Here is a 17,879-nt window from a genome sequence, read left to right on the forward strand (position 1 = left end):
TGTGATTTCGTTAATTTTACACATTAAAGCTACCACTCGCGCTTGTCAAAGTAACGTTTCTACTTCAACAATTGTATTAATTAAATGCCTCCAAATAATCTTTCTGGATACCGACTTATATAAATCATAAGGACACCGTTAAATCATAATTCATAAACGTTTTTTACAGGAAATAAACAAAACTCGTTGAAAGCATTTGTATCTAGACAGTCGACATGACTGGAAAATGGCGGACAGGTCGATTGTAACCGGCGCAACCGATTTATCGATCGCTGATTGGTTGATCGATATTTAGATGGGAATTTAATTTACAGCTGGCGAGATGTCAGTTATAGCGTATGTTAAATAGTTGCATCTTTTTTCAAGGCAAACCCATTGCAATTCTTTTAACAAATGACATGTTATTATACATGTACTTAAAAACATTCTCTTGGGATTACACTTACACATTTTATCTGTAGTTCCAATATTCTATTTACAAGAATGTCGCAAGTATTGACCGGTTTCCAGGTAAAACACTCTTAATCCAATACAGGTACCACATACGCATTAAAGACCATACGTTTGATTTCGGGAGTCACAGAATATTGAACTCGCAGAGCAATTGATAGCTTGGAGCCAAGCTTGAGAAAGTATTTTGTTTGTTCATCAATTTGTTTAATGATTGTGTTTTCTTCAAAAGAATATAAATGACCAACACATTTCAGCTGTTGATGGGAGCCAATGGTCAGGCAGGTGGTTTGATTTGGATTTATATCCACGCTATGTATCTGACACCACTAACGTGTACTTGTTTAGTCTGCATGAAGTCTTTCGTTAATTGTATGTATATCATTGTCTTGTAAATGAAATGTCACATCATCAACACGCATATCTGAATGTGATTTACAATTATGTCTGTCGCATACACATACTTTAACATCGTAGAGGTGCTAAAATCTATCATTGAAGAAGACCGGGTGTAACACAGATTGCGTCCTATGGTTGTCAAACTGCTGTAACTAGTTGAGTTAGATAATATGCAAAAACTTCAATGAAGATCCTGTCTAATGTCTAACATGTACATGTTAGCACGACCATGTCTAACGTCAAGGATGCGTCAAGATCCTGTATAATGTCTTACATGTTGCACAACAATGTTTAATGTCTAAGATGCACCAAGATTCTGTCTTATGTCTTACATGTACCACGACCATGTCCAGTGTTAAGATGCACCAAGATTCTGTCTTATGTCTTACATGTACCACGACCATGTCCAGTGTTAAGATGCACCAAGATTCTGTCTTATGTCTTACATGTACCACGACCATGTCCAGTGTTAAGATGCACCAAGATTCTGTCTTATGTCTTACATGTACCACGACCATGTCCAGTGTTAAGATGCACCAAGATTCTGTCTTATGTCTAACATGTACCACGACCATGTCCAGTGTTAAGATGCACCAAGATTCTGTCTTATGTCTTACATGTACCACGACCATGTCCAGTGTTAAGATGCACCAAGATTCTGTCTTATGTCTTACATGTACCACGACCATGTCCAGTGTCTAAGATGCACCAAGATTCTGTCTTATGTCTTACATGTACCACGACCATGTCCAGTGTTAAGATGCACCAAGATTCTGTCTTATGTCTTACATGTACCACGACCATGTCCAGTGTTAAGATGCACCAAGATTCTGTCTTATGTCTTACATGTACCACGACCATGTCCAGTGTTAAGATGCACCAAGATTCTGTCTTATGTCTTACATGCACCACGACCATGTCCAGTGTCTAAGATGCACCAAGATTCTGTCTTATGTCTTACATGTACCACGACCATGTCCAGTGTTAAGATGCACCAAGATTCTGTCTTATGTCTTACATGTACCACGACCATGTCCAGTGTCTAAGATGCACCAAGATTCTGTCTTATGACTTACATGTACCACGACCATGTCCAGTGTCTAAGATGCACCAAGATTCTGTCTTATGTCTTACATGTACCACGACCATGTCCAGTGTTAAGATGCACCAAGATTCTGTCTTATGTCTAACATGTACCACGACCATGTCCAGTGTCTAAGATGCACCAAGATTCTGTCTTATGTCTTACATGTACCACGACCATGTCCAGTGTTAAGATGCACCAAGATTCTGTCTTATGTCTTACATGCACCACGACCATGTCCAGTGTTAAGATGCACCAAGATTCTGTCTTATGTCTTACATGTACCACGACCATGTCCAGTGTCTAAGATGCACCAAGATTCTGTCTTATGTCTTACATGTACCACGACCATGTCCAGTGTTAAGATGCACCAAGATTCTGTCTTATGTCTTACATGTACCACGACCATGTCCAGTGTCTAAGATGCACCAAGATTCTGTCTTATGTCTTACATGTACCACGACCATGTCCAGTGTTAAGATGCACCAAGATTCTGTCTTATGTCTTACATGTACCACGACCATGTCCAGTGTTAAGATGCACAAAGATTCTGTCTTATGTCTTACATGTACCACGACCATGTCCAGTGTTAAGATGCACCAAGATTCTGTCTTATGTCTTACATGTACCACGACCATGTCCAGTGTTAAGATGCACCAAGATTCTGTCTTATGTCTTACATGTACCACGACCATGTCCAGTGTTAAGATGCACCAAGATTCTGTCTTATGTCTAACATGTACCACGACCATGTCCAGTGTTAAGATGCACCAAGATTCTGTCTTATGTCTTACATGTACCACGACCATGTCCAGTGTTAAGATGCACCAAGATTCTGTCTTATGTCTTACATGTACCACGACCATGTCCAGTGTTAAGATGCACCAAGATTCTGTCTTATGTCTTACATGTACCACGACCATGTCCAGTGTTAAGATGCACCAAGATTCTGTCTTATGTCTTACATGTACCACGACCATGTCCAGTGTTAAGATGCACCAAGATTCTGTCTTATGTCTTACATGTACCACGACCATGTCCAGTGTTAAGATGCACCAAGATTCTGTCTTATGTCTTACATGTACCACGACCATGTCCAGTGTTAAGATGCACCAAGATTCTGTCTTATGTCTTACATGTACCACGACCATGTCCAGTGTTAAGATGCACCAAGATTCTGTCTTATGTCTTACATGTACCACGACCATGTCCAGTGTTAAGATGCACCAAGATTCTGTCTTATGTCTTACATGTACCACGACCATGTCCAGTGTTAAGATGCACCAAGATTCTGTCTTATGTCTTACATGTACCACGACCATGTCCAGTGTTAAGATGCACCAAGATTCTGTCTTATGTCTTACATGTACCACGACCATGTCCAGTGTTAAGATGCACCAAGATTCTGTCTTATGTCTTACATGTACCACGACCATGTCCAGTGTTAAGATGCACCAAGATTCTGTCTTATGTCTTACATGTACCACGACCATGTCCAGTGTTAAGATGCACCAAGATTCTGTCTTATGTCTTACATGTACCACGACCATGTCCAGTGTTAAGATGCACCAAGATTCTGTCTTATGTCTTACATGTACCACGACCATGTCCAGTGTTAAGATGCACCAAGATTCTGTCTTATGTCTTACATGTACCACGACCATGTCCAGTGTTAAGATGCACCAAGATTCTGTCTTATGTCTTACATGCACCACGACCATGTCCAGTGTTAAGATGCACCAAGATTCTGTCTTATGTCTTACATGTACCACGACCATGTCCAGTGTTAAGATGCACCAAGATTCTGTCTTATGTCTTACATGCACCACGACCATGTCCAGTGTTAAGATGCACCAAGATCATGTCGATGGCCTAACATGTACCACGACCATGTCGAGTGTTAAGATGCACCAAGATCATGTCGATGGTCTTACATGTACCACGACCATGTATAATGTCAAAGATGCACAAAGAGCATGTTTAATGTCTAACATGCACCACGACCATGTATAATGTCTAAGATGCACCAATATCATGTCTAACGTCTTTCATGTACCACGACTATGTATAATGTCAAAGATGCACAAAGAGCATGTTTAATGTCTAACATGTACCACGACCATGTATAATGTCTAAGATGCACCAATATCATGTCTAACGTCTTTCATGTACCACGACCATGTATAATGTCTAAGATGCACCAATATCATGTCTAACGTCTTACATGCACCACGACCATGTATAATGTGTAAGATGCACCAATATCATGTCTAACGTCTTTCATGCACCACGACCATGTATAATGTCTAAGATGCACCAATATCATGTCTAACGTCTTACATGCACCACGACCATGTATAATGTGTAAGATGCACCAATATCATGTCTAACGTCTTTCATGCACCACGACCATGTATAATGTGTAAGATGCACCAATATCATGTCTAACGTCTTACATGCACCACGACCATGTATAATGTGTAAGATGCACCAATATCATGTCTAACGTCTTTCATGCACCACGACCATGTATAATGTGTAAGATGCACCAATATCATGTCTAACGTCTTACATGCACCACGACCATGTATAATGTGTAAGATGCACCAATATCATGTCTAATGTCTTTCATGCACCACGACCATGTATAATGTCTAAGATGCACCAATATCATGTCTAATGTCTTTCATGCACCACGACCATGTATAATGTGTAAGATGCACCAATATCATGTCTAACGTCTTACATGTACCACGACCATGTCCAGTGTCTAAGATGCACAGTGAGCTTGTCTAATGTCTAACATGTACCAGGACCATGTATAATGTCAAAGATGCACAAAGAGCATGTTTAATGTCTAACATGCACCACTACCATGTCCTATGTCTAAGATGCACAGTGAGCTTGTCTAATGTCTAACATGTACCAGGACCATGTATAATGTCTAAGATGCACAAATATCATGTCTAACGTCTTTCATGCACCACGACCATGTATAATGTCTAAGATGCACAGTGAGCTTGTCTAATGTCTAACATGTACCACGACCATGTCTAATGTCTAAGATGCACAGTGAGCTTGTCTAATGCCTAACATGTACCAGGACCATGTATAATGTCAAAGATGCACAAAGAGCATGTTTAATGTCTAACATGCACCACTACCATGTCCTATGTCTAAGATGCCGAACGAGCCTGTCTAATTTCTAAGATGTACCACTACCATGTCTAAGCCTAAAATGTAGTACGGGTTTGTCTAACATCTAGTTAAACTAACTTGACTGAGTGGGGCAAAATATGGAGCTATGATTGTTCCTTGCTCGTATAGCCGTCTTTTTACAGTTCTACGAGTGTTCCTAGTTGGTTTTACCTTGTCTTTACGGGCTAATTATGGAGCGATGAGAATAGCAGACTTGTTTAAAAGACCGTCTGCGGGGCTTATGATGGAGCTATGAGCGTTTGTGGATTGTTAAACAGTATCTCTGTTCAACTCATTATACTGATAACATTTAGAATAAAGAGCGTTTAAGATTGGTTCATAGAGCTTTCAGTGTTTTGACTCGATTTTTTCTTCTCTCATTGAGCCTATTTTGGAGCTATGAGCATTCCAGGCTACCTTAGCCGTCTTCTATCGTCCCCTTTATTGACATATGCGTGGTTTAATCATGTCTTTGTAGGGCTCATTACGGGTCAATAAATGGTCCAGGATTTTTAACTGTCTCTCACAGGGACCCATTATTCTGTCGGGCCCATTATGGAGCTATTGGCGTCCCTGGCTTGTTTACCTCTGTCTTCTGGGTCCATTATTGATGTATGAGTATTCCTGGCTTGTTTAACTGTCTTCTGGTGAGTCTCTCGTGGAGCTACGAGTATTCTGGTCTTGTTGAATGCTCAAGGCTGGTATGCCGTAACCGTCTCCTGTTTCCCACTATGGAGCTAAGATTTTTACAGGCTGGTTTAACCCTCAGTTTATTGATCCATAATGGGGTTATGATCGTGCATGCTGATCTATCCGTCTCAGGTTGAGCACATGATGGAGATATGAGCGTTCCTGGCTGGTTTGACTGACTATCTATGGGCCCATTAAAGAGCAATAAGTGTTTCTGGCTGGTCTAACCGTCACCTATGGAAATACGAGCGTTCTGGTTGGTGTTGCCTAGATGACCTTTCTCCTCTGGGACCCTTAATAAGCTATTAGTTTTCTTGGCACTCATGCAGCTACCATAATATTTCATATTATTATTCCATTTCGTTTCAATCAAATCCTAACACCTAATGATGTAAATACATCGTATTAAAAGGTCACATACGTTCAAATGATTCTTATAAAACATTGTGTCCAATAAAACAGCGTTTTGCACAACGTATGGAAGACCTTGAACTGTATTTGAAATGTTGATGTATGTTTTCCAACTCTGGAATAAATCCGGCCCATTTCAATTTAAGATGGATACCAAAAATTAAACGTACACTAGACGCTTATAAAGCTAAAGTACAGTACCCAAATAAATGTGGTATGGTGTCAACTAAACATGGTGTCTTATGCAAGGTCATCAGATTAAGTCAGCGGCCAGCATGGATGTTTCGGGTTTGAGAAACCTTTATCAGTAAGTAATACATACGCGAATGTTATTTTAGCAAATGATCGTTGCTGCACTACCAACTGCAATTTAATTGAAACAAAGTGTTGTTTATATAAAACTGAATGAAGCAATTTTATAGATAATAAAAAATAATTAAACGTTGAAAATACATGTGTTCCATAGTCGTTCTATACGCGATTGAATTATAATATGGATCGGTATACACCACTTACACTGGCCACACAGTTGGCGTGTTTAATTAAGCAGAGTTTAAATGCAAGCGGAGATAGTTATGTATACAGTGCCGATAGAGTAAACTATTTATAATATGGATTTGTTTTCATTTTCATAACGGTTCATAACGTGTTATTGTTGCATACACATTAGTGCAAATGCGTATAATATTATATTTATATAATATGTGTTACTGTGTATAAATAAATGCTTATCTTAAACTGTTATAGTATGCGATACACTTGAAATGTGAACGTGGAATATTGATATGCATGCTGGGACAACTTGGATCGCTGTGCTATAAAAACAAATTCAGGTTACAACCTGGACACGTGACATTGACAACAGCAACATCACACAGTAATAGCTAAGCACAGATTATTGCTATTGGATGCACAGGAGCCCACTAAGCTTCGCGCAGGATAATCCGGAAGGTCAGCATTGAACGCGGGAGTGCACAGCAGGTATAGACCGGACATTATAAGACTACTACCATGACTGTTGAAGATCTTGAGACAGGTCTGAGAGAGCAATGTGCATACTGCAAAGCAAGGTGCAACAGTGCCCTGAGCCCGAATCGTGCCGTCACCATCTGCACATGCATTGTGACGCTTGTAGCGGTGGCGGTGGTGGGTGCTCTCCTCCTCCGAACGGGCTCTGATATCCGGCAGTGTACAACACTGATAAACAGAATGCAACACGATTTACGAAAGGCGCAATTCAAAATAAGAAGTCTTGAGACTGGCTTAAAAAATGTTCAGATTAAAAGTACTTTAAACGATCTCAAACATAAAATAGTATCAGAAAGTGACCGTAGTTACATGTTACTCAATGAGCTGATCGTTGCAATAAACGACGATGGTGAAAGTGAAAGTGCGGAAGCAAGCGATAAAGAATACGATAATCTTGCAGTGCCGTCTAGTATATCCGTGGTAGGTAATTCAATGCGCATTACTATTAAGTACAGGTGCTTAAAGTATTTGTAACTATTATAAAACAAGATCTGTGGTCGGTAACTTATCGCTTAGTTTATCAACTTATTACTGTGTGCACATGTACATGTACGTATGCATTTGCGGTGACCCAAACTGTGCGACATAGGTAATAGCGACAAACCTGACCTTTCGTGTTCCTTCTTTTCATCAGTCACTACCACCATTGTACAGATCTTTATATAAAGTACACACACATGCAACCATACATCTACGTGACATAAAATGTTTGTACATTCTATTGTATAGCAATTATGTTCAAATACGGCAATTACGTTTACAGAAGAGTCCAAAGAATAACGACTCGTCGGGTCGTATGAGAGAACCTTTCTTTGCTGAAAAGACTGGGTACGACGATTCAAAAGATTTCCTGAAGCGCTTATTATTACGCCAAAAGCGATCTGATGCAGTGTCCAGTGCAAGAAACCCACAGGCGAAACGACCAAAGGTAACCAAAACCCAGGGTGACAAGGGAAAGAAGAAAGGAAAAAACAAGAAACAGGTATGATACATTACCATGTGTATTATTGTGATGTTCATACATTAACGGTATATATAAGTGTAATAACGATGAAAACAGCCATGTAACACTAAGTTTCATGTCAAGTAAACCATTAAAATCAAAACTTATATTTCTGGGACTGTACACAAGCAGCTGCTTTATAATGTATTTAACCGCTTTGATTTTGATTAGGTCCTTCACTACTGTACGAACAATTTCACATCGTGCGATGCCACCATATAAAGGTGAACAAGAAATTTCCGGCTAAAACACGTATTTCTTGCAACAGGATTGAAGCGATTGTAGCGGTTTTTATTTTACATACAATAGCAGTTGAACAAGTAATATTTTAACAATCAACTATTTTGAAATTATTGCTGTTTAACACATTAAGCAAACAGCTTCCTGAAATTGAAATAATTAGTATGTATTTGTAAGTTTATTATACATTTTGCTTACAACAAACTATTGTTCATACATATAACGGCTCTTAACTGATTTTGTTAAGTAATGCATTTAGTCGTATACAAACAAAACTGAATGAAAACAAATGATTGGAGCAATCCAGTATTCAAACAATGCCGACATTGTAAGCCTAACAGAACCAGTATATACAGCAGTAATTTAACAACATTTTCTAATACTTGATTACAATATTGAATATGTACCACGATGAAACAAATCTTAACCTGTAATTTTCACACAACTTCCCTGCTGTTTACTTAAAATACCCAAAGCAAACATTTGAGAGCAGATACCTACTTTAAATGGATCAGTGTATATTTAGCATGACCTCTATTAGTTTAGATAGCAAAGTCTGCAAAGTCTACCCGGTTCATTTATTGGTTAAGATTATAGCCAATCGGATTAACTTCCTGATTAAAAATAGAATTGTCTGACCTAGATTAATACTGGGTAACGAAAATGTTGTCTTCTACACACCGGTTTGCCTAAAATTGATTGTAAGTAATCCTCCTGGCGTAAACTTGTGATCGAGTTGACAGGTAGCCACGTAGTGCATTCAATCGTTTACTTCATGTGATTCGATATTGACGAAATAAACTAAGAAAGGTTTCTTACATATCTTTTAGTGTAATACTTTTCGTGCTTTTGTCGTATTAAACACATCGTAAAACGAAAATGTACACTAAAGCAATAATGACACAGTTACAAATGAACAATCAGTTAGTTCCACAGTCAGTTGTAATGTTCGCACAGAAGTACATGTAGTATCTCCATCTATCAATTAGCGGCTGTTATACACACAAAAACACTTACACCGCACTTATTTTAAGTTACGATAGTCTATTAAATATCGACATGGTACACACTAAACCTAACATTGAAAAAGACTTTTAATTGAACAGGCGGCTTATTTTATACTGGATATCAGGGAATGGTCGGGGGTTCCCCATGAAAATTCGACGTACATGAAATAATAAGGAACCCAGAGAGTCACGTCATGGTTAAACCGACCTGTGGTCGCAAGTAGGTGGGGCGATGTATGCGCGGGCGGTCTCAACAATAACATATATGTAGTTTAACTAAAAAGGAATTCTAATATGTCAATATAAAGTAAACAATTAATGCATCTGTAACTGATTTGTGTTTTTATTGACTACTTTTGCATACTTTGGCTTGTATCTTGAATGTTCATCATAGATCGACAAATTGACGATGAATGTCAATTTTATTGATAGACCTGGATGATCGGATAGTTACAGTAATCATTGTACTGAAATTACGTTGTTGTTCTGTTTTAATTCCATGGTGATTTTCGTCTCATAAGTTCGATAAACCTAACCTGTATGCCCGCGAAGTAGGGATTTAGTAGTCTCACCTTGCGCCCGTGGGTGGAAGGTTTTTAGTGGCTGGATAGTTTATTTGGCCCAGTACGTGCGTCCGGATTTCGTTTCCGCTCTGTAACGTTAACATGCATATGTTTGTTTAATGCAACATTAGATTATAATTCTCCAGGACCAGATCTTTTCGAAGGTCGATGTCACAATTCAAGGTCAAAGGCCATTGAAGGTCTAATCGCTCTGTATTTTTACTTTAATATAATTTTGGGTTATCATTTTCCATGGCTAGACGATTTTTTGTATAACTTCAATGCTCCTTGGTGGATGTGCGAGGTCACAATATACGGTCAAATATCATGAATTTCAGTATTCGCTGTGTTTCTTAAAAAAAACTTACGAGGAACGAGGATTTTAATATAACTTCGGATCATTATCCCCCATAGTACACCATACGCCATGGTATAAGGTAAATGCCACACTTAAATGTCAAAGATGAGTAATTAATGTGTCCAATATGTAACTTTACAATGCCTGGGTTGCTAAATGTTCGAATGTTAAAATAGCTTTTAGATATTATTTTCGACGACCAGATGGTGTGTAGCATACCTTTCTTATAGCTTTTATGTTTAAGGTCAAGCTACTTTTTTTTACCAAAAATGTGAAATTTAATTATCTTAATTTTCCGTTCTGCAACATTTAACGCCTGGATGGTTCAATTTTAACAGCGCCGTGCAAAATGCTCATGCCCCTACGTTGAAGCGATGTTCAAAGTTCATGCCTATGAGTTTAAGTAAAATGTCTCAATGGCAAAGATCGTGCAATATCTTGTTTAGTTATGAATATAGTCCGCTCCTCTCCCCGACAACTATGCTTCGGAGGAAAATGTCACATTCTGTGCCACGCGTTGTTCTGTTAAGAGGCTTCAGATATAATCAATATACCTGTTTGTAAACACGACTCATTTTCTTAACATTACTCTTTTTTTTGCACACACTATTTGCATACTGTCCCCTACTTCTATTACAGATGCGGCTGCCAGCTATACAGTTAGTGGGTGGGGGTCCAGTCAGCCCCAGACAAGACAAAACAGGTAATATTAATCTTACAAGCGTAGTGAATACTTTTGTTAAGTCAGTTTAAAATCTTAAATGTTAATGTATATTCTATCAATAATGTATTGTTTATTTAAAAAACTATCACGACTATATTAGAAACAAAATTCACGAACTCCATATTGTAATTTGTAGTGACAGGTTTTTTTCTTTCTATTATAAAACACTGTCTCCTGATTTCAATTTATACGCACTGCCTTCTTACAGGAATTGGTTAAAAAAAGTTTTCTGGTTTACAATTATAACTACAGGCATTCGCTTAGAATTCTTATCGTAAACTATGATTCACAAATCACCTTAATGTTGAGTGGATTAACACATTATTTATATCCCCACAGGGATATGCATTCATTCAAACACCGCATTGCTATGTGCATTCACTCTCCCATAGGGATATGCATTCATTCAAACACCGCATTGCTATGTGCATTCACTCTCCCGTAGGGATATGCATTCATACAAACACCGCATTGCTATGTGCATTCACTCTTAATTAATATCCCCATACGGTTATGCATTCATTCAAACACCGCATTGCTATGTGCATTCACTCTCGCAAAGGGATATGCACTCATTCAAACGCCGCATTGCTATGTGCATTCACTGTCCCATAGGGATATGCATTCATTCAAACACCTCATTGCTATGTGCATTTAATCTCCCATAGGGATATGCATTCATTCAAACACCGCATTGCTATGTGCATTCACTCTCCCATAAGGATATGCATTCATTCAAACACCGCATTGCTATGTGCATTCACTCTCCCATAGGAATATGCATTCATTCAAACACCGCATTGCTATGTGCATTCACTCTTAATTAATATCCCCATACGGTTATGCATTCATTCAAACACCGCATTGCTATGTGCATTCACTCTTAATTAATATCTCCATACGGTTATGCATTCATTCAAACACCGCATTGCTATGTGCATTCACTTTTAATTAATATCCCCATACAGTTAAGCATTTATTCAAACACCGCATTGCTATGTGCATTCACTCTCTTATAGGGATATGCATTCATTCAAACATCGCATTGCTATGTGCATTCACTCTTAATTAATATACCCATACGGATATGCATTCATTCAAACACCGCATTGCTATGTGCATTCACTCTTAGTTAATATCCCCATACGGTTATGCATTTATTTAAACACCGCATTTCTATGTGCATTCACTCTTAATTAATATCCCCATACGGTTATGCATTCATTTCTTCATCGCATTGTTGTGTTGTTTGATCCGCTTTATGACATTTTCATTTAAATGGTGAGCTTATTGAAATACGTTTGAACTCGGTCAAATTATTGACATTTCATTTACTTTGTCATGTTGTTTACACAAATTCATTTGTTCACCTAACTGACAAATGCTTTCATTTCGTCTGAAAATTGTCCGATGTATTCTAACAATTTTATTATTGTCCTACGTATCCGAACAGCCTCATAAGTGCCCTATGTATCCGAACAGTCTCATTATCGCCCTATGTATCCGAACAGTTTCATTATCGCCCTATATATCCGAACAGTTTCATTATCGCCCTACGTATCCAAACAGTTTCATTATCGCTCTATGTATCCGAACAGTTTCATTATCTCCCTATATATCCGAACAGTTTCATTATCGCTCTATGTATCCGAACAGTTTCATTTTCGCCCTATGTATCCGAACAGTTTCATTATCGCCCTATATATCCGAACAGTTTCATTATCGCCCTATGTATCCGAATCGTCTCCTTATTGCCCTATGTATAAGAACAGTCTTATTATTTCCCTATGTATAAGAACAGTCACATTATTTCCCTATGTATTAGAACAGTCTCATTATTTCCCTATGTATCCGACCAGTTTCATTATGGCTCTATGTATCCTAATAGTCTCATTATTGTCCTATGTATCCGAACAGTTTCATTATTGTCCTATGTTTCCGAACAGCCTAAGTATTGCCCTATGTATAAGAACAGTCTCATTATTGTCCTTTGTATCCGAACAGTCTCATTATTGCCCTATGTATCCGAACATCCTCATTATCGTCATATGTATCCGAACAGCCGCATTATTGTCCTATGTATCCGAACAGTCTCATTATTGCCATATGTATAAGAAAAGTCTCATTAGTGTCCTATGTATCCGAACAGCCTCATTATCGCCCTATGTATCCGAACAGCCTCATTATCGCACTATGTATCCGAACATCCTCATTATTAGTATATGTATCCGAACAGCATCATTATCGCCCTATATATCCGAACAGCCTCATTATTGTCCTATGTATTCGAACAGTCTCATTATTGCCCGATGTATCCGAACAGCCTGATTATTGCCCTATGTATCCGAACAGCCTCATTATTGCCCAATGTATCCGAACAGTCTCATTATTGACATATGTATCCGAACAGCCTCATTATCGCCCTATGTATCCGAACAGCCTCATTTTTGCCCTATGTATCCGAACAGTATCATTATCGCCCTATGTATCCGAACAGTCTCATCTTAACCCAGTATATTAACAATGTTGCCGGATTCAATATGTATTTCACGCAGTTTCCTTTTTTGCCATGGGTTATCACTCAGTCTCCGTATAACAACATTTATTCGCACAGTCTCCGTATTTCCATATAGGCATTCTCCGTATTGCAAAATGTTTTGCCGTTGCGATTGCCAGATCTGAACGGGCTCTGGCTTCCGGACTGGGTGAACCCAGACTTGGCGAGCTCAGGCGTTTTCAAGAAACCCTATCAGGCCAACTTCGATGGGGGGATTCATATCGCCAAGAGTGGAGTCTACCTCATGTATGCCCAGGTATGTATAGTTGAGCTTACTACGAAGTTCCATAATCCTTTTCCTGTAGGCGTGAACATTTTACGAACTCTTTTGAGATTTTGTGTTAAAAGAGTAAAGAAAAAATGCATGCAACACTCTTGGTCAGTCGTGTATGATGTTTACACTATTTAATTTAAATTCTGGCAGTTATCCATAAAGAAAGGATTCGAAGTAATAAAGCAAACTGGCTCTGAGAAGACGGTGTTGATGGAGTGTTACATGGATCACATGTACACGCACCACTCCACTGAGACATGTGTCTCCATCAGGCTTTACGTGAAGCCGGACGACACGGAGGACCGGATTTTCATCAAGGAGATGGAGGGAGCAGCGGGCGCCGTCTACGGGAGGGAATCCTCCGTGCTGGGGCTCATCAGAATAGACGACGTCCAGTCATTGTCGGCATTATTTGAATGAGCTTGACAGATTATCGCGTGTGTGCGTGTGTTTGCTCATAACAGTGCTGGTGCCATGCGTCTTACACTTAGCACATGCAGCGATAGCCATATCCTTTGGCCAAACAACAGTTGGTCTTCTATAGACTAATCGATCAAGTGCATTGAGGAATTTGCACAACTTACCCGTATTGTGCTAGAAAGCTCTTCCACTCGTATGAATAGTTGTGCAATATAGTTTTATGAATACTCAGCAATCATCATCGTACAATAAAGCACACTCACATGCTGCCCGACTCTTCTACAAATATTTACCGTTCAATACTGTTTTATGAAGATTTCTACGAATATCAACGGCCACTGTGCAAGGATAGTCAACGAATGCTCACGAGAAAGAATAGCAATGTAATTGACGTCGAACTTAATGGCAATGACATTTATATACTTTACTTTCTCTGATTTCTGTATAAAAAAATATCGTTTGCAATATGTTAATATATGTTTTCACAACGATCGATAATAGGTATATGATGTATAGAAATGAATGCGAATGTTGAGTTGAATATATTATTATGAATTATTAATGTGTATACATGTTTAGTGGATAGTAAATAAGTTATTTATGTAAATATAATTTCTCTATTTGACTTTTGATTAAAATGCGTTGATTTATGTAAAAATGCATTTGCAGAAACCTACCATTTGTGAAGGGTTGATATCTTTAATTTTAAAATGCTCCTATTTTTAACATGTGCTGTTTTTGTATCGTTAAGAAATCCAGTTGCTCGAGCCCTCCACTATTGTTTCAGATTACGCTCACTCACCAGAACAAGATAGGTTATCATGTGTTGAGAGGCACCCAGGACCAGCGGGAAATCCTCACCACGTGCACGCACATCACCAGCTATATCCGGCCCAGCAGTGAGACCACCGACGACAGGCCGGATCCTGCGTCATGCACCACCATCAAAATAGTCAAGCTTTACGAGAATGATAAAGTTTTTATTGAAGAGATCCCATCAAATACTGCAGCCAATTATTCCAAGACAACTAGCTTCTTTGGATTAATAAAAATTGACGACATCCAATGAACTAAATAAAAGAAACACCATTTTATTCCTGGGTACACCTGAGCACAATGGTTTTGCGGGACACAATTCTGTTAGTTTATTGACGTCTATTCTTTCAAATGGCATTCATACAACATGACTATAGAGGCTTGGAAAGTTGGAAACGTTGCTTTGGTTGCAAGTTTTGATTTGTTGTATGTGAAACATGTTCATCCACGTATGCGTTCAGTGTTTGCTAGCTTCGTGTTTGCAATCGTGATACATCGACTGTCTTCGCAATCCTCGAAATTACGCAATAAATCGTTTGCTGATTCAGAGTGCCGTGTTTGATGAATTCGGTTTGTCGTTATACGCTGTATCGTCTGGACTAGCTGTACAGTGACCACTTGTAGACGACAGTTTGAAGACAGGCAAAACTGTAGTAGAGGGCGGAATCTGTTAAACGCGTGTCCATTTTCAGTACAATTGGAAGGTGTGTTTTGTTATTTTTTAAGCATATGCTAACCCATGTATACATAAAGTAGTACGTTTTTCATTATTATTTTATCAATGTCTCTCTCTTGGTCTTTGGAGAAATATAGGTGTTACAGGTATAATATTTAGGCTATTAGCAACATTTTTAAATTGGTGATTATGTTTGCCATTCTGCATAATAATATTATTTATATACGCTTATGTGTGTATAAGTTGTTTGAGATGAGTATCGATCGCATTTAAAGGGGCCTTTTTAAGTTTTGGTAAAGTAACACAATTAAAAAATATATTTTTCAGATTATCACATTTTCCGTGCAGATATGATATTTGTGAGGAAACAGTTATACTGAACATTTACCGTGCTCTAAAATATCCATTTTATTTTTTTTTAATAATTATATTTATCAATATAAATCATTTAATGTAAAACTTCAGTACATGCCAAAATCTGTAAAAAGGTCCCTTTAACAAACTTAAAAGACAAGCTAGGGGATGTTATCTTTGGTATGTAAAGCTGTTGTTAACTTTTGATCTCATGTTGCGTAGGGTTTTATTAATACATTAATGTACATATATGCCGGTTTATTATTTCTTATCATTATGTTCATTGAAATCTAAGCATTCACATGCTCGACCATATATAAGCTGCAGTAGTTTTGAAAATGCGTAATCTTTGGTATTTACCTTTCATGTGCATGTGTATTACTATGTCTGTGTCATTGTTTGCCAATATTGACAATGTGCAATATTAAAAGATTTTGTTTTGTACTTTTTTGAATGTTTTACGTGTTTTTTCCGCAATCATTTACGGAAAAATATATCTTTAGTCTTTAAATGAATGCAGTGAATATAAGGCAACAGAATGCATTCAGTGAATATAAGGCAACTTAATGCATGTAGTGAATATAAAGCAACATAATGCATGTTGTGATTATAAGGCAACATAATGCATGCAGTGAATACAAGGCAACATAATGCATGCAGAGAATATAAGGCAACGTAATGCATGCAGTGAATATAAGGCAACATAATGCATTCAGTGAATATACGGCAACTTAATGCATGAAGTGAATATAAGGCCACAAAATGTATGTAGTGAATATAAGGCAACATAATGCATGCAGTGAATATAAGGCAACATAATGCATGCAGTGAATATAAGGCAACGTAATGCATGTAGTGAATATAAGGCAACATTATGCATGCAGTGAATATAAGGCAACATTATGCATGCAGTGAATATAAGGCAACGTAATGCATGCAGTGAATATAAGGCAACATAATGCATTCAGTGAATATAAGTCAACATAATGCATGCAGTGAATATAAGGCAGCATAATGCATGCAGTGAATATAAGGTAACATAATATATGTAGTAAATATAAGGCAACATAATGCATGTAGTGAATATAAGGCAACAAAATGCATGTAGTGAATATAAGGCAACATAATGCATGTAGTGAATATAAGGCAACATAATGCATGTAGTGAATATAAGGCAACATAATGCATGCAGTGAATATAAGGCAACATAATGCATGCATTGAATATAAGGCAACGCAATGCATGCAGTGAATATAAGGCAACATAATGCATTCAGTGAATATAAGGCAACATAATGCATGTAGTGAATATAAGGCAGCATAATGCATGCAGTGAACATACGGCAACATAATGTATGCAGTGAATATAAGAAAACATAATGCATGTAGAGAATATAAGGTAACATAATAAATGCAGTGAATATAAGGTAACATAATGCAAATTCTCATATGAACTAAAGTGCAGCTTAAGTTTCAGCTACTTGAAACGCAGTTATGTGACTTTTAACACATCAAGTTAAGTATGCACTTATCAAATAAATCTACATTGACAATTTATACCCGAGCTTTACATGGATACAAACCATTTTAAAAAGAACAGCACACCAAAATAAAATATATTTACAAC

The 17,879-nt window shown here is 37.9% G+C and overlaps 1 protein-coding gene across 6 annotated transcripts in view; it reads left to right on the forward strand.

Moving 5' to 3' along the window:
- Window positions 1–16,697, forward strand: part of LOC127834648 (uncharacterized) — a 31,261-nt gene extending 14,564 nt beyond the window's left edge. For 2 of the 6 annotated variants that reach the window (XM_052360668.1, XM_052360667.1), the window contains exons 2-6: window positions 6,980–7,681; window positions 8,025–8,243; window positions 11,072–11,135; window positions 13,833–13,969; window positions 15,195–16,697. In XM_052360668.1, the coding sequence (XP_052216628.1) occupies window positions 7,244–7,681; window positions 8,025–8,243; window positions 11,072–11,135; window positions 13,833–13,969; window positions 15,195–15,476 (1,140 nt within the window). In that variant the 5' untranslated portion in view covers window positions 6,980–7,243 and the 3' untranslated portion in view covers window positions 15,477–16,697. Of the gene's footprint in view, window positions 1–4,994; window positions 6,540–6,577; window positions 7,682–8,024; window positions 8,244–11,071; window positions 11,136–13,832; window positions 13,970–14,137; window positions 14,791–15,194 lie in introns of those variants that run through there. The other 4 variants (XM_052360670.1, XM_052360669.1, XM_052360666.1 and 1 more) reach the window with 3 other exon arrangements.
- The last annotated feature ends 1,182 nt before the right edge of the window (window positions 16,698–17,879 follow it).

The sequence above is a fragment of the Dreissena polymorpha genome, chromosome 6, assembly GCF_020536995.1.
Source record: "Dreissena polymorpha isolate Duluth1 chromosome 6, UMN_Dpol_1.0, whole genome shotgun sequence".
Classification (NCBI taxonomy): domain Eukaryota; kingdom Metazoa; phylum Mollusca; class Bivalvia; order Myida; family Dreissenidae; genus Dreissena; species Dreissena polymorpha.